The 22,270-nt window shown below is 47.6% G+C and overlaps 2 protein-coding genes across 2 annotated transcripts in view; both read right to left on the bottom strand.

Moving 5' to 3' along the window:
• Positions 1 to 5,474: 5,474 nt before the first annotated feature.
• Positions 5,475 to 19,036, bottom strand: MCOLN1 (mucolipin TRP cation channel 1). Its single transcript, XM_056854996.1, has 14 exons — positions 18,993 to 19,036; positions 18,500 to 18,717; positions 17,060 to 17,227; positions 16,819 to 16,975; positions 16,257 to 16,371; positions 11,503 to 11,599; positions 11,228 to 11,327; positions 10,558 to 10,664; positions 9,660 to 9,809; positions 7,900 to 8,001; positions 7,408 to 7,530; positions 6,322 to 6,528; positions 5,901 to 6,031; positions 5,475 to 5,553 (listed from the first exon to the last, which is right to left on the bottom strand). The coding sequence occupies exons 1-14, from the start codon at positions 18,994 to 18,996 to the stop codon at positions 5,517 to 5,519; spliced, it is 1,716 nt and encodes a 571-aa protein (XP_056710974.1). The 5' UTR covers positions 18,997 to 19,036; the 3' UTR covers positions 5,475 to 5,516.
• A 1,740-nt stretch (positions 19,037 to 20,776) lies between these two features.
• LOC130478653 (ultra-long-chain fatty acid omega-hydroxylase) overlaps positions 20,777 to 22,270 on the bottom strand; it is a 29,043-nt gene continuing 27,549 nt past the window's right edge. Inside the window, exon 13 of the mRNA XM_056850819.1 lies at positions 20,777 to 22,073. Within this exon, the coding sequence (XP_056706797.1) occupies positions 20,777 to 22,073 (1,297 nt within the window). The remainder of the gene's footprint in view (positions 22,074 to 22,270) is intronic.

Raw genomic sequence — 22,270 nt, 5'->3', positions numbered from 1 at the left:
CTTTCTGAGTTGCACTTTTGTCTCTAAACACAGGGAAATGAATGGAATGTTCTTGGACCCAACCGACTGGCAGCAGCTCACGATGATCTAAATCTGCCCATGCAGGAGCCGGGTGCACTTGCTCTCCAGCTCTATTCATCGTTATTTCACTCCAAATGTACACAGCCAGTTAACCACTAACTAGCACCGACCCGACAGTAGCACCTGCCAGGCTGGTCTATTTAATGCGCTGTCAGTGAAACCATTATACAAACCATTTTCAAAAGATGTACAACACGGCCATAAAGTTTGTGAGCGCTAGCAGCATTTTTTGTAAAGTATGGAGGTGTAAAGGAGAGTGTTACTGATTTAGGGGCATTCTTTTGGTAGGGTTTAGCCAATAGAAACTGATTCCAGATATTGTATTTTCAAACAATGTGTTTGCAGATGTCCAAAAAAGATGTACAGCAGTATGGCAACCACCAAGCTCACTTGTTCTTAACCACTTTGCCACATTCTCCTTTAGTTAAACAGTCTGCAGACTTTATTTCTTTGCATTACGAAAATCTTCTCATTGGTGCACAAAAATTTGATGGAGGCTTCAACCTCCATGCTGCAAGGCAGAGTCACGCTGCAAGGCAGCTCACTCTGAATCTCCATACTCAACAGTGACAAGAGTGTGAAAATGATGCCTTTGTTCCAGATATTTCTCCGGGGATATTTATTTTATGGTCATTTTAATATTTAAGTTGTGGATTTTAAGTTGTGGATCCTACATATTCCACACACACCAAAACTATTAGTGCAATCCTAAAAACACTTTCCTGGGAGTAAGCCCCATTGAGTCGACTTCAGTAGACCTGTTTAGGATTGTACTGTTAGTGCTAGTATTTTATTTTTTAGACAGTCCCCTATGCCAAACCTCTGGGAAGATAATCTTTTAAATAGATTGAAGCAAATCAATAGTCTTGATCCTTCCCTTTTTGATTAAATATGCCTAGCTCGCAGATAAGAGACCGCATTGCATGCTGATTTATCTATCATTTGGGGCAACTCAAATAGAAGTATTTTAATAGAGCTAATTTTTATCCCACTGCCTGCATATCCTGTCCATGTAACATTCCTGTGTCTAGCACAAAAAGTCTGAAAGACCAAACGGATTCAGAGGGAGAGCAAAGGGGGGGGGGGCTGCAGAGGTGGCAGGCCCCTCTCAGGACTCGGAGATGAAGGAAGAGGAAGACCGGGGGGGGGGGGGAGAAGGCAAAAGGCAAAAGGAGGGGGGCAGGAGCAAGGGGTGTTGGCTGGCAAGACAGAGGAAAGGGGCCTGAAGGGCTGACCTTGAAGATGCAGCTGGACTGTCCGGGCCCGCTGCCAGTGGCAGGAGCAAGAGCGATAGCAGCACAGGTCGCCTCGGCAACAGGGGTGGAGATGGACTCGGACATGAGTGTGGACGTGATACTAGGCACGGAGGTGGAAGGACGGGGGGGGGCGCTGCTTCTCGGGGGGGGGGGCTGCCCTGCAGGTGCCGCCTTCATCTGAGTCCTCCGGGGCGGGGGGGCCCCAGCCTGGACTGCAGAGGGAGGAGGCAATTAAAGGGCCAGCGGCTGAGCAACAGCTTGCAAACCTGACTGAAGGGGAAAGGGGGGAGGGAGATCCTGAGCGCGATCCTTCATGCGGATCGAGGCCCCAGGCACCGGGAGAGCCTCTTGGGGTGGCACAGGAGACTGCAGTTGGAAAGGGTGGTGATGGACTGACACTGAACCTGGTACAGTGGGAGGGGGCTGATGGAAGTGAACCCCCCCCCTTTGCCCGTTTTCCTAGTTAAAACCCTAGTTAGGGTTAGGGTTCTGGTTTGTGTTAAAACACTTTAAAATAATATTTTCTTTCTTTTTTGTTATGGGGTTATTACATAGGGCTAGGATTCAGGAGCCCCTGGGAATAGCACAAGTGTTCTGGGGCGGGAATGAGTCCCCCAAGGGGATTGATAGTCCCTTGGGACTACCACAAGTGTTCAGGGGTGGGAATGACAGCCCTACAAGCTGATTGACAGACCCTGGGATTCACAGAATTGTTCTAGGTAGGAATGACAGCCCCTGGGACTATTGTATCGACTATTGACTTTCTCAACGTTTTTTGTCTTTGCCAACTTTCTCAACTTTTTAATGTTTATTGACTTTATTGACTTTTTCAAGTTTCTCAATTTTCTCGACATTTACTTTGACTATCAACTTTCACAACTTTATTGACTGTCTTGACTTTCATCTTTACCGACTTTCTCGAGTTTCTCAGTGTTCTTGACATTCTTTTAATATAAATTTAAATCCGTCCATTGTCTTATAACATGGGAGGTCATTTGCCCATCTTCACCAGTACTCTCTCAGGTCCAGGTCAACTGTTCTCTGCTTGCTTCCCTTTACACACCCTTGACCTCCACCTCTCAACACATGTGCTTACCCACCATTCTTCATGGCACAGGATGTATAAATAAAAATTCACCCATACAATACTAATTGTTGAACAAAACCAGTTTAATGTGATCTCAAATGCACATCCTGTTTGAAAATGAAATAATTTGGCAGTTTCATAGTGACTGATGGTAGGCAAAATGCATATCCTCTTCTGCAGCTGCATCAGAACACCATAGTTTTCTGGCATGACATTGCCCTCACAGAACTCTACTGGGCAGGCTGACCACCTGCTGGTATCTTTAACAGCTACAGACAAAAGCAACTGTAAAAGAGGTTATTCGTGTATCTGCCATGCAAATTTGGTGTAGTTTCTAGAGGGAATCTAGAAACTATTTTTTGGTCTGTTTCCAAACCCCACCCCCCGCTGCATTTGAAATTCCTGTGTTAACCAATATTTATTCCTGTCCAGTTTGTACCATGTTTACTTCATATGATATCCAGCGTTCTCCTGAAATCACAGAATAGGATCCCAATGTTTTCCACACTCAACAATTCTAAAAATTGTTCTGTTGAACTGTCTCTGCACATCACGCTATCTTCCACTCTGCAGTCCTAAAAGGAATATCTGCTATTTGACAACACGGCACAGCAGTTGACAAGTTACCATGTTGTTGTCATTAACCCAGATTGTTTGCTGTTATCTGCAATGAGCATTTTTCTGCTCATTAATACTACTATGCCGAATACCCAGTGGTGTACATTTAAGGTTGCCAACTCCAGATTGGGAAATTCCTGGAAATTATATTGATATTTATTTACTTAATTTATACCCCACCTTTCTCCACATTTGTCAGGAGCAGGACATGAGGATTGTGCTGCTTCCAGGTGCTGTTGTGCTATTCTGTCCAAGGCCAGTCTATGCCCCGTGTTTAGTCTTCATAGATTCCCATACTGTGGGAATTGCCAAGTACTCCTTCCTGCCTCTTGGAGGGGGGGTTGCCTGGGTTACCGGTTATCTCCTTTAGCTCTTCCATATATGCTATGTACCTTGCCTTTGACCCTTACTAGTGTCCTTTTGAATATGGCTTCTGAAACCTGTCGATTCTACCCAATAAAACTGCTTTTGTGGATTGGTTGTCTGCTGAAGTCTGTTTAAGGGGGCCGCAGGACTAGAGCTTACAACATTGGGAACCCAAAGCAGCTTACATCATTCTCTTCTCTATTTTATCCTCACTACCACCCTATGAGGTAGGTTAGGCTGAGAGTGCGTGACTGGCCCAAGGTGACCCAGAGAGCTTCCATGGCAGAATGAAGATTCCAGTGAGGGTCTACAAGATCCTAGTCTGAAACCACTGAACCACAACGGCTTTTGTAGGGTGGAGGCTGTTGAACAGTAGCAAGTAGCCAGTCCTAAGTGAGTCATACAAGTCGCGTGGGAGTAAATCACCTGGTGGTTGCTGCCAGGCCTGGCCTTGATCAGTCCTTGTGTGTGTGTGTGTGTGTGTAAAGTGCCGTCAACTCGCAGCCGACTTATGGCGACCCTTTTTGGGGTTTTCATGGTAAGAGACTATCAGAGGTGGTTTGCCAGTGTCTTCCTCTGCACAGCAACCCTGGACTTCCTTGGTGGTCTCCCATCCAAATACTAACCAGGGCTGACCCTGCTTAGCTTCTGAGATCTGACGAGATCAGGCCTTGATCAATCCTCCCTTAAGAGCCCCCAAAGCCTTGCACCCTCGCCCCTGCCTTTTACGGACAGAAACCAAGGTATGAAGGGTGGCAATACTGTTGTGGTTGCTTAGCAACAGCCTCTAAGGGCATTCATTTTTTGACACTGCAGACACTGCTTGTATTGTTTGGGTTTTTTTTCACACAAGATCCATCTTTTCTGTACATGGCTCCAATCTCCAGATTTAACTATTCACAGATTTCACCATGCAAACAATTAGCTATATTAATGTGTGGACCAGCGAGACTTGGTGGGGTGAATCCCATTCTCCTCCCTCCACTTGCCCATCTGGCTCACCCACACAGAAACGAATACCCGCCAAGCTCTCACAGGACTACATTTTGAGATAGTGGCAGCAATTACAGGGGTCAGCATTGAGGGGGGGGGAAATGGGACTGGAAGGCCAAAACAGCAATGGAAAGGGCCCCACACCATCCCTGATGGAGGGAAGACTTGCTGGGGCCGGGCCTGGGGGGCAACCACTAAACAAGGCCACCTGGGCCCTATGGTGCCCACTGCACAGCTCAGTCATCAGGCAATCCATCTGAAGGAACACTCATTGCCAGCTGACTTCTGTATCTTGGCCAGACCTCTCAGGGTCCAGGCAAGGAGGGAAAACCCCTGCCGTCTACAGCTGTTTCATAATGTGATTTTGTGTGAAGTGTCACTGCTTGGTCACATGGATCTCTGTGCTTCTGATACATTACTCAGGTGGCACCAGGCCGGAGCAAGAGGGAGCAGGGGGGAGCCAAACCCCCCTTGCCCTAAAACCAAGACACTTTTAGTTGTTTATTTTGTTTGAATCCCGCCTTTCTCCCCCATGGGGACCCAAAGTGGCCTCCATCCTTCTCCTCACCTCCATTTTATCCTCACAACAACCCTGTGAGGTAGGTTAGGCTGAGAGTGTGTGACTGGCCCAAGGTGAGTTCCCGTGGCTCAACTGGGGATTCCAACCCAGGTCTTCCTGATACTAGTTCAACACTTAACCATTACACCACACTGGTTCTTCTAGGGCATGGCATGGAAAAAGAGCGACTGGAGGGGGGTTGCAGCTCATGCCAGCAGAGACTGACAATGGTTTTCACCACCAAGGGTACCTGACAGGTTCTTAGCCATCCACAGTATGGAAAACGTGGTGACCGGGGACTGACACGGTCTTATCGGAAGTCCAGAGGTGCTCTTCAGAAAGTCACTAGTAGCCCTCCAACCCAAGGCACATCTCTTGTTCCGTAGTCTCACAAGGCTCTCTGTGGAACGGAATTTGGCTCACAGGAAGCCATGACTCGAGCTGCCATCTCTTGCCATCCTCACTGCCAGGAGGCAGTCCGCAGGAGGCCTTCTCATTCTCCAAAGTCCATACCCCAAGCCGCAGGGCAAGCCCTTCATTTCCCACGTTACAGCTCTCAGTTGACAACCAGGACATTCTCCTCCAGTGGGGTTCTGGGGGGGAGGGGGCAGAGGAAAGAAAAAGAGAAGAAAATCATCAGGCTGGATACCCCTTGACACCGCCCTGCAAATGAGGGATCACAATGCACTTCAGACTACAAGCAGCAGCCCAGACACCCACCAAGCGTCCCCCAGTATTCACTGCATCTTCTGAAAGCTTAGTCCAAACTCTCAGCATTTTCACCTCTGATGGCAGCAGGGGACAGCAGTGAGCACACTTGGGTGGGGGCCGGGGGTGGTGAATGAGTTTCCTCTATTCTTGCTGCCATAGGAAGAAGCACAGAGTTTTCTAACTCCAAACATAATAAGAACAGATGCAGCCACTCCCCCGGCAGACTTACGGTTCACAGCAGCAGAAGGTAGAGCATGAGGAACTGTTCTCCCGGCGAAACTTGCCAGACTTCGGGCTGTCCTTGCACTCGGCTATATAGGCATGGAGCTGCGTGGCAGACATCTCGCCCTCGCACTGATGCTGCAAGACCACAGGACAGGAGGAATTTAATGGGGCCTGCTAGCTAGCCTGTCACAGGACTGTGCTAAGGGGCAAATCATATGGCCAGGGCAGATACGGAACTAAGAATGAGGGGGACCCCCCAGCAAACTAAGTTAAAAAAACCCTCTCTGCATATTGATTACCCCACCACTCACAAACCCTTCTGATGTACTTCATGTAGCAGTGAGACAAGGAACAAGGTCCACAGTTCAGTTCTCTAGCAAGGCATCCACACAACACAGCTCAGCCCCGGCTCCGTTGAGACTAACCTTGATGGTCTCGTAGGAGCCGGTGATCAGAGCAATGAAGAGGCTGAGCACCATGTATATGAAGAGGCTGATGAAGGTGTACAGATAGAGCTGACTGAAGAGCCACACCAGGTAGCTGTTCTGCTGCATCTCAGCAAAAGTCACAAACATGTCGTCTCCATTGATGAGGGAGAAAAGGCATTCTGACACCATCGAAAGGGAGCGGAACTGAAACCAGAAAACCAGACAAAAGAAACGAGGGACAATAGAGGCAGAGATGACATGCAATCTTCAGAAACAGCTAGTGCTGCTTTTAGCAGGACAGTGCGTAGTTAATAGGGTGCTACCTCTGATCCACAGGCAAATTTTCTGCAAGAACAGAAGGCAAGTTAAAAAGGCTAACCTTCTGCTGCTCCAGCTCAGACACTCTCGCAAGGATTCAGAGGTCACATGCATACTGCAAACCACAGTGGCTTGTGGTGAAACTATTCATTACAGACTTGGGACTATGGGACCTCCTACAGTCATCACCCCGATTTGCAGGATCAGTCCCACATTCCAGCTGAGCACCAGCTAACTGAATAGCCAACTGTGATGCGTTGATATTGCAGACAGGTTGCACATCTCTGCACAACCAATACTGGAGAAGATAGCATCTGCGTGGATACGGGGCCAAGGCAAACCAACCCTCACTGCAGCATCCACGCCTCAGAGTGCTATTCTTTTGCATTCTTCTGACATTTGAGAGGGACAGAACTTTTGTTTAGAGACAGAGCAGCAAAAAACCCTGCCAACAGAGGAAGTCCTGATGCGCTGCTAAACTGGAATCAACCTTCTCTGTTCCTCTGAGATGTGAGGAGCTGCCAGCTTTTCCAGATGGATTTAGCACATGCAGTGGCTAACCAGGGAAGCCTGCCACATGTTGCCTCCTTTGAGAGCCCCCCCCACCCGAAATGACCACTAAGCCCTGGTGGTTGCACCACTTTTCAAAGGCATGAGCAGCTATGTCCATCTCCCTGCGAAGTCGTTTTGAAACAATCACAGCTTTTGTTTGCTTTGGTACAAGCACCCTGCTACTCAACACCACACCCAGCTCCTGTCACATACCTTGACATGGTAGGGTCCCAACACAATCCAGCCGCAGAAGCAGTAACCCAAATAAATGACCGCCACACAGCAGCAGAAGCGGATGACGTTGGGGAGGGCAACTCGCATGGTGACAATAAGGATCTAGGGAGAAAACAAGTGAGAAGCCTTGAGGGGGGAATATAGTCATGAATTAGGATCGGGGGGGGGGGGCAAGTTCCAGACCAACAGTGGACTTGTTTGTCAAGTCATCAGTGACCCAAATAAGGAAGACTCCAGAAACATAGGGTATAGGCAGGAATGAATCCGCACTGCAGTGGTACACATGTAAAAAAATAGGTTCCAGGTACAGAATTTATCACTTTGAACATCTGTGTTTTTAATAAAAACAAAACAAAGCAAAAAAAAAAAAACCAAAGTTTCAGATACAGGATCTTGGAAGTCACTCTTGGCCTTGCCTACATAGCTGCCTGCCATGGAGTGGGGGTGGGGGAGAGCAGATGTTAAGCTCACGTTGTATTTCTGGAAGAAGCTGAGGTATCGCATGACGCCAACCCAGACCAGGAGTGTGGAGGTGCCCAGGAGGATGCTGCACACGTCATAGCTGGCCAAGTTCTGTAAAAACAGGAACCAGTTTAGTGCAAAAGACAGTTAGTGCAAATGACAGAGGTTATGAAGATGGAGAAGGAAGGAGGTTTGGCTGCTGTTGATCCACCAGATGTAGATAGAACAGACAGATTGGAACCCAGTAGAACCTTTGAGACCAACAAGATTTTCAGGTTATCCCTTGGTATCATTCTGGCTTTGTTGATCAGTTTCCTTACAACATCAGACGGGTGGCTGTAATTCGAAGAATGTCTGTTGTGGATCATGCAGGTGAGAATCTGTCTGAGGGATCGGAACAGATGCGGCTGCAGTGTAGAACTTGGCGGTAGACGATGGATTGCTTGGTGTGTTTAGGATGGTGATTGGAGGCATGCAGATGCTTGGTGATCAGTAGGATGCCATTAGAGGGTGGTTTTCACATTTCCACTATGTATATGTACAGTGGTGTCAGCATGGCAGACTGCACAGAAAAACTGCCTGGCGGGGCAGGACAGGCCCTTGGGCCCAGTGGCAAGACTCACCTGGGTTGAGCCTGTTGGGACCAAGTGCAGACAAGTGCAGCTGGGATACCTCAACAACAGGACCACCTTGGCAGTCTGGCCCAGGGAAGCTCAAGGGGGGTGGAGGCAGTGAGCAAGCCTTAGTGGAAGAACAATGCCAGGCAGGAAACAGAGGAGAAGAGGGCAGCGCTTAACTTAAGGTCCGGGTGAGAGGCTAGGGCTATAAAAAGGAAGGAAAGGGCAGTAGGAGGAGGTTGGCAAGAGAAGTAGGAGGCAGGTTCCGGCCACGTTGCTCTTCTCCTATGTAATGCAGTGTAACCCTGAGGAGGGTAAAGCAAAGCACACCTTCAGGGGTCTGGACTAATGAATAAAGCAACTTGCATAAGGAAACAGAAACTGGGCTCATGATCTCAAGAACCATCTGGACTCCTCAGAGGGCACTACAGTCAGGTTGATGAAGGGGTAAGAAGTCACTGGTGAAGGCCTGGTGAAATTTCTCCAGTGGTGCTTCTTTCCCATTCTTTACCCCTGCATCCTGAGTTCCTTTTTTGCAACACTCCTCCCACTTTCTGAATGGAATATAAAGACTCAGAGATCTCCATTCCAACTTGTACCTGATGAAGAGAGCTTTGACTCTTGAAAGCTTGTACCCTGAAAATCTTGTTGGTCTCAAAGGTGAAACTGGACTTGAATCTAGATGTTCCACTACAGACCAGCATGGCTACCCTCTGATTGAGATCGGGCGCTCCTGGATCCGGACTTGTCAATGGATAAAGTTGGTCACTCAATCCAATATAGCTCCTTATTTAGACTCTGCTACCCTAGATATGCTGGTCCATGCCGATCCATGTAACCTCCACACAGGACTACTACGGGAGGCAGTCCCATTCCAAAGAGCTTTGATAGAGGGCAAATTGTTTTCAGTAGATTGGGCCGTGCTCGTTCTAGTCCTTTAATTGGTTAACCCTATGCATTGCTAGCTGCCTTGCTTCTGAGGAGATAAGGAGGGATAAAAACATTTCAAATAAAGCAAGAAATCATCCGGGGCTACCCTTTTTGCACAAGAAGCTACAATGGGACAGGGGGCTTTGGCAGCGGAGACGACAGCCCAGAACTCAAAGCCTTCTGGGGGGCTGCAGCCCAGAGTCTGCCAAGCCAGCCGCTTACCTTGGACTCAATTCCAATCTTCATGATGGTCCCAGACACAGTAAGGATGTCACTCACAACAAGCAGTATGTACCAGCCGTTCACAAACTCCATGCGGTCCGACAGGCAGACTCCCTGGTTGTAATGCTGATGGAAGAATTGGCTGAACTCCTGAAAACAGAAAAGGGTGCCCTGCTGAGCTGCAGGCAGACCCAAAGGTGCTGAGCCGCCTGACTTCTCCTGCTTCAGTCTCAGGTCTTTACTTCTGTCCCTCTTCTCCTCTTGCTCTGTTGGGGAAGGACAGGGGCTACTTCTACCAAGCTTAGAAAGTTATCAGGGTGCTTCTGAAAGGATGTGGGACCTGCGTGGTTATTTTCTTGGCCTGATTATCCTTTTGAGCCTGTGGATACCTTTGCTTTTCTGACACAGGGTGGTGGGCACAACTACAAAATGGCTGCTGTAGGAGGTGAAGCCAAACACAAAATGGCTGCCACACAAACACATAGCAAGCCCCAAGTGCAGGGGAGAAGAGGGATACTTTTAAAAATACACCGGGAAAGAGGAATGAGAGAAACTAAAACCAACACTGTGGTGGCAGTTCCAACTGAAACAATGTTATTTTAATCAGCACAGCAAATCCAATCTCCAGTGGCCAATCAGAAGCCCTGCTGAGCAAGAGCCCCCACATAGCCACACCCACTTTCTAAAACTATTTGGTGGGCACCAGGAAAAGTGTTGGTGGTGGACACACTGGCACCCACGGGCACCACACTGGGGACCCTGGGCTAGATGGATCAACGACGGGACTGAGTGTTCGGCACCTCCTATTCCCGTCCTGGCTCTGTGTGGCATCCCACGTGGCTCTGCAGCCTTGTGGATTCCCACCGGAGCAGACACTAGCTATTGTTGCAGTGCTTACGTGCTGCAGCCGAAGACCTCTGATGACCGAGCGGGTGCACAAGATGAAGGACAGCACGCAGATGAGGAGCACAACCACATCAAAGAACATCCGGAAACGATTGTCTCCTGCAAAGAAAGAGGGACGGCAGCAATTCACCATCCAAAAAATACAGAACTATTTAGCACTCATTCAGTGTGCAGGGCTATTAAAAAAAAATCCAAAGGTTAAAATCCAAACTATCTAGATTTTCTCGACTGGTCTTGCGTAAGCAGAAAGCACTAATTATTATTATTACAATGGCTCTGTTAAATAAATCCTGAAACGGGTTTACCAGCCATTGCCGGCAAAGCAGAAACTGGCAAAGCAGAAGACCCCTGGGCAGAGTAAGACTCAAGAATGTCTCATATATGGGGCTGAGTATTCCCCCCCCCCACACCAGTGATTCTGAGTAAGGGGAGCGGAGGAAGACACCTCATCGTGCTGGCAAGGAACACAACGCCTTGCTGACGTCTGTCACACCCTCAAATGCTACAGCTTCACAAAGGAGTCAAATGCCCTCTCATGTTCCGGCATGGACCACCCGTCCATCAAAGACCTAATCTACACGCTCCCAGCACCGAGGCACCTGCCCTTTGCCAAAGACCGCTACTGCTTTTGGTGTGCTGTTCGCTCGGCACCCCATCCGTACCTTTGCCGTACACACTGGGGTCTTTGCACTCCCGAATGTCCACTCTGTTGTCCAAGTGGATCTTCACTCGGCCACTGTGTGCTTTGTTGTCAAACACGATCTGGGTATCAGAGAAGAAAAGAATCACAATGTTCCTCTCATCCAGACACTGGAGAGAATTTAACTGTGGAACTCAAGAGAAGCCTTTAGTTTGATCTTGGGCTCTTCCAGTTGCCTACATGAAGGGGGGGGGGGAGTCCTTAAAGGCGAAAGGACGCATGATTGCAGTTACTCACCATTATAGAAAAGGTGTAGCAGTCTGGAATTTCATTGTTGATGATTGTCTGGATGTTGATGGCTTTCAGCTTGAACTGGATCGTGACATTAATCAGCCTGCCAGAGAAAAAAAAGATTTGATTTGGTTGATCAACTCTAGATATGTGAAGGTCTGGAGAAAAAAAGCAGAAAAATTCAGGGAACACACACATTATTCCAACAGGAACACTGGAAATTTTGGGAATCACAGAAAAAGAATTCTGTGATATATTTCCTCTTTTGAAATGAGTGGAATGCTTTTTAAAATAATGATTTATTCACTCAGTGTTTTGTTTGAAGATTTTTATGTAAGGTCATTTACACTATTAGATAACAGTAATTCCTGTAGACATACACAACGCAATTGCAAGAATATGTTTATCATTTAACTGAGGACAAAAGTTTCACATTTAATATTCTATAATGTACTATATACTATAATAACCCACTGAATAGTTCAGTGTTTTCTATATTATAAAGTTTAAACTCAGTATCTAAATACGCTGCTAGTATTGTGAATGGATAAAACTGATTCTATCCAAATAAGACGTTTTGTCAAACAATGTGTTTTGTTTTCTTTTTTCAACTTTTATTATTCCTTCCTCTCAGGTGGCAACAAACATATACTGATGGAACACATAGTGCAGGAGGAATTTGCTCCCCCCTCCCAAACTGGATGTATTCACAGATTTGCTTGTATGTGCTTTTAATTTTTGAATAAAGATTGCAATGGAGAAAAAGCTACAACCAAGTCTTGAAAGTGATGGGGGAGAGGGTGTGGAGAGGGAGAATACAGGAGGTACGAGACACCCATCCAATAACATATTTATGGCTGAATATAAATAATAATAATTCTGCTTAAAAGGATGTTTTATCCTTTACATAAGTTACATATGGTGATTTTAAGTCAATCTACAAAGCATGTAGATGTATAAAGAGAACACGAGGCAGTGGAGAAGGCTGATGCCTATTTAATGTCACCAAAGGAGTGCTTTTCCCTCTGAGGGTTTCAGTAAGACTCTCATACTTCTGTGGAACAGAAGGACTCAAAATGTGTCATTTCTCATTTGTACCTGTGTTTTGAATGAATGAGCTCACTTGTCTCTGCACAGACAATGCTATTTGTCGGGGGGGGGGGGATTTAACCTCCCCTAATGTAATTGTTAACCTTTTCAGATTTTTCTGTAAACTTGGGGAGACCTCCAAGTTTGAAGAATCATCTGTATGGTGTAAGAGTGTGTCCCTTATCTGTGGATTTAAGAACATGAGAAAAGCCCTGCTAGATCAGACCAAGTCCCATCAAGTCCAGCAGTCTGTTCACCAGTGGCCAACCAGGTGCCTCTAGGAAGTCCATAAACAAGACAACTGCAGCAGCATTTATCCTGCCTGTGTTCCACATCACCTAAGATAATAAGCCTGCTCCTCTCATCCGGGAGAGAATAGACATGCATCACAACTAGTATCCATTTTGACTAGTATCCATGAATACCCCTGTCCTCCATGAATATGTCCACTCCCCTCTTAAAGCCTTCCAAGTTGGCAGCCATCACCAAATCCTGGGGCAGGGAGTTCCACAATTTAACTATGCATTGTGTGAAGAAATCCTTCCTTTTATCAGTTTTGAATCTGTCACCCTCCAGCTTCAGCAGATGACCCAGCATTCTAGTATTATGAGAGAGGGAGAAAAGCTTCTCTGCCTTCTTTCCAAGCTAAACAGCCCTAAGCGTTTTCACAGCTTCTCATAGGGCAGCTGCTCTAGTCCCCTGATCATTTTGGTTGCTCTTTTCTGCACCTTCTCAAGCTTTGCAATATCCTTTTTTAGATGTGGTGACCAGAACTGTACACAGTATTCCAAGTGGAATACTAAAAAAAGGTGGAAGAATGGTCATGACAAAAAAATCAATCAAACTTATGATCGGTCAATTATACTTTCAGTGGCCTTAAACTTAGAACCAATTAGATGAGGTACTGCAAACTTTAATTTGTTGAAGGGTCTGTTGGGAGAGAACAGGCCACCCTCTCTGCCTGGTCAGAGACAGTTAAGAGTGAAGGTTCAGAAGTTGCAGAAAGAGCAGCTGAAGAACAAAACAGCAAAGGAAGAGCTGTCTGAAAGACGTGGCCTGATCTCTAGAAGAGGAACTGAGAAGATGAAGAAGAGCCTGACATGGTCAGCTATTTCAGGTGCAGCACACGGGAGTCTTTACTCCAGCATCTTCAGTGAACAGTATGAACTAGAAGGAAATCACTGGCTTTACGTGTGCAGCATTGCCTTCAAAAACAGAACAAGCCAAGAAGAGCTAACCTGAGGGAAGACTTCAGAGCAACACAAGCAAAGTTCCCAGAGTGCTGACTTATGATAGATAGTACAGAAAAGTAAACGAGCTTTAATTTCACTTTAATTTCCAACGTAAATTCAATTATTTTTTCCAAAGTCCCAATCCTCCAAATCAATGTTATGTCCCAAATCTAGAGACCAAGCAATCATAACGGTCTTAATTCTTTCCTGTTCCAAATTATAATTTAATAACACTTGATATAATTTTGCTATAAGACCTTTATTATATGAAACTAAAATGGTCTCTAAGTTGGACTTCTTCTCTGTAAATCCTAATTTTTGATCTTTTTAAAAAATATCATTTAACTGATAATATTTAAACCAATCTAACATATCCAGCTGTTCCCTGCTTTTTAATATCCATTGATTGTTAACTTTTTGTATATACTCCCTGTATGGTTTACATTTAGGATCTCTTGATGGTCCTCTTCTCGAAAAACCTTCCATTGGGTTGAGCCACCCTGGAGTTTTAGGTTCAAGTCCTCCTTTACACCTTTTCCAAACTTGTAACAAGCTTGATCTTATAGCATGGTGGTTGAAATCTTTATTTATCTTATCTTTATCATACCATAGGTATGCATGCCATCCAAATCTCAGGTTATAGCCTTCTAGATCTAGCAATCTGGGGTTTTCTCATAAAATCCACTGTCTTATCCATCCCAGACAGGTCGCTTCATAATAAGTTCTTGAATCTGGGAGCGCAAGCCCTCCTCTTTCTTTGGCATCTATACGATTTTTATATGCAATTCTGTGTCTACCTTTCCCCCAGATAAATCTTACCAACATTTTTTTCCACTGTTGGAAAATTTTGGTTTCCTTCAGAATGGGAAGATTTTGAAACAAGAATAACATTTTTGGAAGGACCATCATTTTAATTATAGAGATCCTTCTTAACCGTGATATGGGTAAATTTTGCCAACTTGTTAAATCACTTTTGATCTTTCCCCATATTCTTACATAAGGACTTTGAAATAAGTTTATACATTAGTTGTAATCCAAATTCCCAAATATTTAACTTTATTTTCTACCATACATCCTGTTATTTTAGATAATTCAATTTGCTGTTTCAATATCAAATTTTTGCATAATATCTTAGTCTTGTCTTTATTCTAAATCCCGAAAGATTTCCATAGGCTTTAATTATTTCCAACCATTTTTTAGCATTAACATTTGGTTCTATGAGAATACATACCATGTCATCTGCGTATGTTCTCACATTATACTCATGTATACCTACTCTAACCCCCCCATAATGAACTGTGTTCTCTTATCCTTCTATTCAAGGCTTCTAAAACTAAGATGAATAAAGGGGGGGGGGGAGAGGGGGGACATCCCTGCCGGGTGCCCTTCTGCATTTCTATCTCAGATGTTTCCTCCCCATTTATAAGTAAGGTGGCTGTTTGGCGTTTATATACACCATCTATGGCCCTCCTAAACTTAGGGCCAAAGCTCATATATTGCAAGACTCTATTCATAAAGATGGATCTAACGAAGACCGTGAAGGAGCTGTAAAAAAATGGGTTTGGTTATTTATAGAAACATAATTGTTAAAAAATATATGAAAACCTGAGTGATACTTTTCTGGAAGTCACACGGGGTGGAGGGTGGGCACTAAATAAGGGGGAGGGATTTCTTTTTCTTTTTTCTCACTTGCTCTATTGCTGTGTTATATTAAGAATCTCTTTAATAAACAACAAATAACAAAAAAGAACAGTAAACAAGCTGTCTGAATTTATCAGGGAGAAGCAGCAAACGGGTTTGCCATTTCCCTTAGCTTCAGTAACACAAAGGGAACTGTCAGAAGGTATATCTGCCTAACAAACATCCAGTTAAACATTTGTACCATCTTTTAAAGATATTTAAAAGAACCATTTTTTTTTATTTTAAATATTTTTTTCCAGTTTCACAGGTCCTAGTTTCAGGTCCTGGCTAACCAACACCAATTAGCAGCATTAATTTACCAAACTGTAAAGAAACAAGGCACTTCACCTTTAAGGGTAAATGGCCAATGGAGAGTTTGATCACTAGCTTATGAAAAACAATAGTAACAACTACAATATTAAATACAACCAAGAGCAGCAACACAGGAATGGTCATCAGTCTGTTTTGACTCGGAACAAGTGCAAGTACAAAAATTATTAACTGTAACATTTCCACCGATAAATTTAAGGTTGCAGTTCCTATGCTTTCCAGCTACTAAGAGATGTAAAACTCTGAAACAACCTATCTAAAAGAGTAATTGGAAGCAGGCTTTTTATGTTAAGAGTGGAAAGACAATACTGCCAGGTTTACTGCTGAGTATTTTGCTCAATACTTGCTTCCCATTATTATGATTTACTTGATGCTGCACACTATCTAGCCTTAGTGCTTTGCAAATATAAAGGAAACGTGGTAGTTTACTTGTAAAACTTGAGTGTGAAATTTCGGTAGCTGTAGCCTGGCTCTCGGTAGACTGGAAAATTTTCTGCCGGGTCCGGTGAAATGATCTTTTCAGGGGGATCCACACCCAGGCACTCTACACAGAAAGCAGACATTGCTGAAGAGCAAACTTCAGAACCCACCACATCCATTGGGGGTGTGTGTTATGCATCAAAAGCAACTTTATAGAACCTGTCCCAATTAAGCAGCATTTTCCTCACTCTCTTTCTTCTACAATGTAACACATAGAAAACACCATTCCCAAAGCAGCCCTAACCCCACCTACACAAGACAGTAACGACTGAAAACCACCGACTTCCCTGAGTCCGTTGCGAATCAAGCTAAAACTGCTCAGAAACAGGAGGGCAACAAAAAAGGCCAAGGTGGGCGCACCATACCATACTACATCAGGACTGCCTTTCTTTTAAAACATCAATGCAGACCCCAGATTGCTGGAGTAGGGGCAAGCAAAGGTGGGCAATCCCTCTCCCCACATTGTGCATGCAGAGCAGGTAAGACACCAAAGAGGGGAAAACTTACTCACCAGTGACAACCTTGGGATCGATGTCGAAGGTGTCATTGGCTGGATCAATCCTGCCTTTGCGGTAGTATTGCTGGCAGAGCCTGAGAGCTGACTGGTTTGCGCTCGCTGCCCGGACGTAGGCATAGCGTCCAATCGTCTCATTTGGAATGGCCAAGTACTGAGGGGAAAGTGGCCATCAGCACGCTGGTACTGGTTATTCCCAGCAGTCCCCTTGAACTTCCACAGCTGTGCCCCTTCTCACCTTATCCACCGCATAGAAGATGTGGTCATAAACATCTGCCTGTTTATAAACAGCATAAGTGTCCTCTGACCCCTCTGCATAATCTTTCAGGAATAGATGCTTGAATGTGATGGTGTTCTCCTCTTTGAAAGTCACCACCATCTGGTTGCTGAGTCCAAAGAGAATGAGCTGCAGGAAGGGAAATCAGTCAGCAAACAGCTAAGTGAGAAGACTCAAACTGGCTTACGATCACCTTTCCCCCTCACCACAACAGACACCCTATGAGGTAGGTGGGGCTGAGAGAGTGTGACTAGCCCAAGGTCACTCAGCTGCGTTTGTGTGTAGGAGTGGGGAAACCAAGCCAGTTCACCAGATTAGCCTCTGCCGCTCATGTGGAGGAGTGGGGAATCAAACCCGGTTCTCCAGATCAGAGTCCACCGCTCGGGTTTGCCAGAGTCTTCCTCTGCACAGCAACCCTGACATTCCTTGGAGGTCTCCCATCCAAATACTAACCAGGGCCAACCCTGCTTAGCTTCCAAGATTTGATGAGATTGGGCTGCACCATGCTGCCCTTCCCTCCCCAGTAAACTCTATATTCCCTTTTAAATCAGGTCTCGGTCATCCATTTCCTACTAAAGACTTGCTACCCCCAGCCACCTCTTTAGGTGAAAGATCCTGGTTTGCTGTGCCCTGCATGAACACACAAGTTAATTCCCCATGTTAATCTAAATCAGGGGTGGGGAACCTTTTTTCCGCCAAGGGCCATTGGTATATTTATAACATCACTCGCGGGCCATACAAAATTATCAACTTAAAAATTAGCCGACCAAGCCGGAGTTGCTCCTGCTCCGCATGGTCGGGGCCAGATTCCACAGCCGGCTCCTGCTACCTCTGCCTGCAGGGATGAAATGAGGACACACTGGCTGAGAACTCCCCCGCCCCACGCGCGCATTCTGGCCCTGCCCCCTTTAACCCCTCTATTGTCGCCACCTCCACCCCCAGCCCTCTTGTAGTACAGAGGGAATACGTTTCTCCACGGTCCGGGTGGGAAAGGGTTAGCACAGCTTCTTGGGCATTCCTAGCAGCTCCATAGCTAACGACTCTTCTGCAAGGGGCAAAACAAACTACCATCTGCCTTGAATAGAGGCAAAACAAACTACCATCTGGCAAAACAAACTACCATCTGCCTTGAATAGAGGCTATTCCTGTCCACAGGAGGGGGTGGATCACCAGTCTTAGATCCTTCTGAGCTAGAGATCTGCCAGGACCCACAAAGGGCCAGACCAAATGATTTCATGGGCCTTAAATGGCCTGACGTTCCCCAACCCTGATCTAAATGTACGTTCATGTATTTGTGGGGGTGTGGTAACAACCTCTGAGTACACAGGTGGCTGAAACAATAAAGAAACAAGTCTTCAGGACAAACCAACCCCCCACCAGGTTCCACCTTTTCTAACATACCTGGATGGTAACTATTAGTATCTTGACCAGCTGGAGCACCAACTTAAAAGGCTTGCGGCCTTTGGCACGAAACTTGTCGCAGGGACTCATAAAGTAGTATTTGAGGCGCCTGCGGAGTTCCTCCTCTTCTGGTTGAAGTGAAGCAGCCCCTACTCTCATTGTGGCTTCCCCATCTTGAGACCCATAGCTGGTCACAGGGGTAAGCAACTTCTGCGTCTCTGTAAAGACAGAATAGAACACAGCTCGCCACTACAGTCCCCGTTCCATGCTTTAAGAACAGAATGAACTCCCCAAAATGATTATTTGCACTAAATGGCCCAATCCAGAGACCTTCAGATTCTGCCAGTTTTTCAACACCCTGAACTCCTGGGTAACAGGATGCCATTTTTCTTAACACAAGCCTGATATTCCACTCCCCTTTCCCAGAATCAGGAACACAATGAAAAGTTTTACAGCTTTGCAAAGTTCTCAGAGAATCGTATTTCCTCCTTACCCATCCTGCAGTTCTAGATCCAACTGCTACTAGGAAGATCAGCCACTCATCTGGTCTTCTCGAACTCCGCTGAGCGCATGCAGTTGGTCACTGAGCACCTAAGGAGAGGCATATAAAAACATGAGTGCATGCCTTCGGAAGAATAAGGCCAATCTAGGACTGTACTGAATAGTCAACCACAGGAATTGGGATTGCTCTGACTGTGACCAAACTGTGACCAGGTAAAGCAGGCCTTGCCACATAAGGATCAGTTTCACTGCTTCCATAATATAAAACATGTCAAACCTGCTGCCGCCCAACCACTTTGGGGGGTACAGAGAGTGGCAAAAAAAAGTCATTACCAAGGAACAGTTTTCAATCCTATGTGTCTGTAGTTTTACTGCCTCTAAAGGTTCCATTTAGGCATCCATTTAAGGGGTCACTGTAAGTCAGCTGCGACTCAACGGCATTTGATACGCACACATAGGTAGAAGGGCATTTTGACTACCAACTGCATAAGCTTCACTGAAGGATAAAGAGGTGAATAAACCTCTGATTACATTACTAGGTGACATTATTAGCTGACACTATGAGGCCCTGTTGTTGCCTATGTGGACAGAGCTGGCATCTGCAGCTGTGGTTTAATGTCTCTGCTAGGAAGCTGTTTGTAAACAAGCAACGCCCTCTCTCCCAAGGGCAATGAGAAAAGAGCATCATTGCCAAGGACAGGCTCTCTAGATCATTGGTGCTATATTAAGAGTGCTTTAGCTGGGAGCTGCAGGCGTCAACAAAGGCTGTTCTATCACTTTGTCAGAACAAAACCCTATAGAATTTGTCTCCAGATATCAGCCTGGCAGTGGCAATTTCCTTTTCCACTCCTGTCTGTGGATATCAACAGCTTTTAAAATACACAATGGAAACCTTTAGGAGTAAGCACCTAAGGAACAGGCACCAATGCAGTTGTATTGCAGAGCTTAATCATAAACATACAGCTCATAAGGCATGCTCAGGAGGATAGCTAGAACCATGAAGGCTTCTGATACAGAATGGTGCTTCCACCACTTAAATTCACTGTGGTGCACGGAGTACGAGACTACTGGCCTAGTTATGCTGGCTCATCGCCAGTGCCTGCTAGTGAGGAGGGGTCTTACCTGTGCTGGGTAGATCTTGTTTGGATACTATGTTCACTTGTGCTCTGCACAGTAACATGGCACAACACGTTATTTAATTGCTCTTTTCACTTTGTGTGAAATTATTTTCTTCTTATGTAACCACTTCAAACACCTGATAAAATAAGAGGTCTTCCTGCAATTTCTGCTTTTAACAGCTTCTTTTCATCAGCAATGTATCTGAACATCCCTGTTGAATCAGTTCTTGTAGGTTATCCGGGCTGTGTGACCGTGGTCTTGGTCTTTTCTTTCCTGACGTTTCATCAGCAGCTGTGGCAGGCATCTTCAGAGGAGTAACACTGTCCTTGGAGAGAAAACACCAAGACCACGGTCACCCAGCCCGGGTAACCTACAAGAACTGATGAACTCTGACCGTGAAAGCCTTCGACAATATCCCTGTTGCAGTTCATGGTAGAAAAATTACTTTCCTCCCCTCGCCCCACATCCTTTGTTCATTTGTTTCTACAGGGTTGGAAAGAGGCACGTGTTTTCCCTGAATGCTTGAGGGCTCAGCCAGAGAGTAGATGTACAGGACATGGATCTGAACGACGCATTCCTTTTGCTGCCCACATGGCCTATGGGAAACTGCAGCCCCCTTCCACGCTGCTGCTCACGCGCTCCCTGAGGCCGACTGGGTCACAAGAGCGCTGCTGGTGCTTCCTGGGCGCTACCCCGTGGCGGCTCCTGGCCAAAGGAGCAGGCGGCGTGATCAGCTGTTAAGGGCGCCCCATGCAAGAGGGTGTCTTTGCGCGGAGGTGTGGTAGCGGCCACTAGCTGTCCCCGGCACAGCAGGGAAAAGGGAGGCGAAGGAAGACCTGCCATCCCCACCGAGGTCTTGCAGGGCAGGAGGCTCGGGAATGTCACTGGGCTACAGCCCCCGAAGGGAAGCACGAGGAGGATTCCTGGAGCTCCCTGCCGCGCCTGGGGCCCGGGGGGGCCGGGGGGGGGCCCGGGGCGTGTGCTGCCGCTGCTGCAAGCGAGCCAGCCAGCCAGCCAGCCAGCCACCTGGGGAGGGCGGCTGTGGGGCTCAGCGGCGGAGCCTCTGCTGGGCGGGCGGGCGGGTCCCCGGCTCACTCCCCAACGGCGCTCCCAGTTCAAGGGGCCGGGCGGGCCGGTGCTGTGAACAGACCTCTCCCTGCCCCGGAGGCCGGCTGCCGGCCGGAGCAGGCGAGGCTGACCCCGACGGACCCGGGGGTGGGGGGTGGGGGGTGGGTCGGGTTCAGTAGCAGGCACCGCCGTGCGCGTCCACCTACCGGCGGAGAGAGGCCTCCCCTCCCACGCCGCTCCGGCCAGCAGCTGGCCCGGGCACGCGGAGGCGGCGGCGGCGGCGGGGCGGGCGGGCCTGGCGCTCAGGGTGCTGCGGCCACGAGCAGCACGCGCCCCGGCTCCAGGCAGGCAGAGCAGAGCAGAGCCGCGCAGGCCCCGGCTGGCCGCGGGCGGAGCGAAGGGAGAGGCGCTACGAGGCGGCGGAGGCGGCGGCGGCAGGAGGGGGGGGTTGTTGGTGCTTCCTCCTTCAAGCCGCACTTCCGGACACCGGGCCGGAAGGGGCGGGCCGACGGGCCTGCCTGCCTGCCTGCCTGGCTGCCGAGGGGCCGCCACGCCAAGCCACGCCGCCGACGCCCCCTCCGGAGTCCCAGAGCGGCCCTGCCCCGCGCTTGGACCCAGCACTTCCGCTTCACGCCCACTTCCGGCCCCCCTTCTACAACGGACCCTGCGAGGGCCTGAAGCGGCCGCCGCGGCCCGCGGGAGGAGAGAAAAGGGCCCGCGCGGGACCTCGAGGAGACACGCGTGGCGCCGCCGCCGCCCCCGCCGCCTGCTGCTGGGGAGCCACCGCGGAAGGTCCTGCGGCGTCAGGACGCGTCTCTGGCCAGCGAGATTAGGGTCGTTCGCGCCGTCGTGCTCCCTGCTACTACGGTACGTGCGGGCGCGAAGGCTGGACGACGAAGACAGCGGACCGGAAGACGGCAGACTCCTTTGAAATGGGGCGTTGGAGGAGGAGGAGGAGGAGGAGGAGGAGAGCGCCACGGAGACCCTGGACCGCCAACAACAACAGCAAACCAGTGGGTTCCACATCAGATCAGGCCTCAATGACTCCACTGCTCAAATGACTCCACTGAGGCTTTGGTCACG

This window comes from Euleptes europaea, chromosome 1 (assembly GCF_029931775.1).
Source record: "Euleptes europaea isolate rEulEur1 chromosome 1, rEulEur1.hap1, whole genome shotgun sequence".
Lineage (NCBI taxonomy): Eukaryota > Metazoa > Chordata > Lepidosauria > Squamata > Sphaerodactylidae > Euleptes > Euleptes europaea.
The sequence above is the reverse complement of the archived record's forward strand: the minus strand, read 5'-3'. Positions and strand labels throughout refer to the sequence as shown.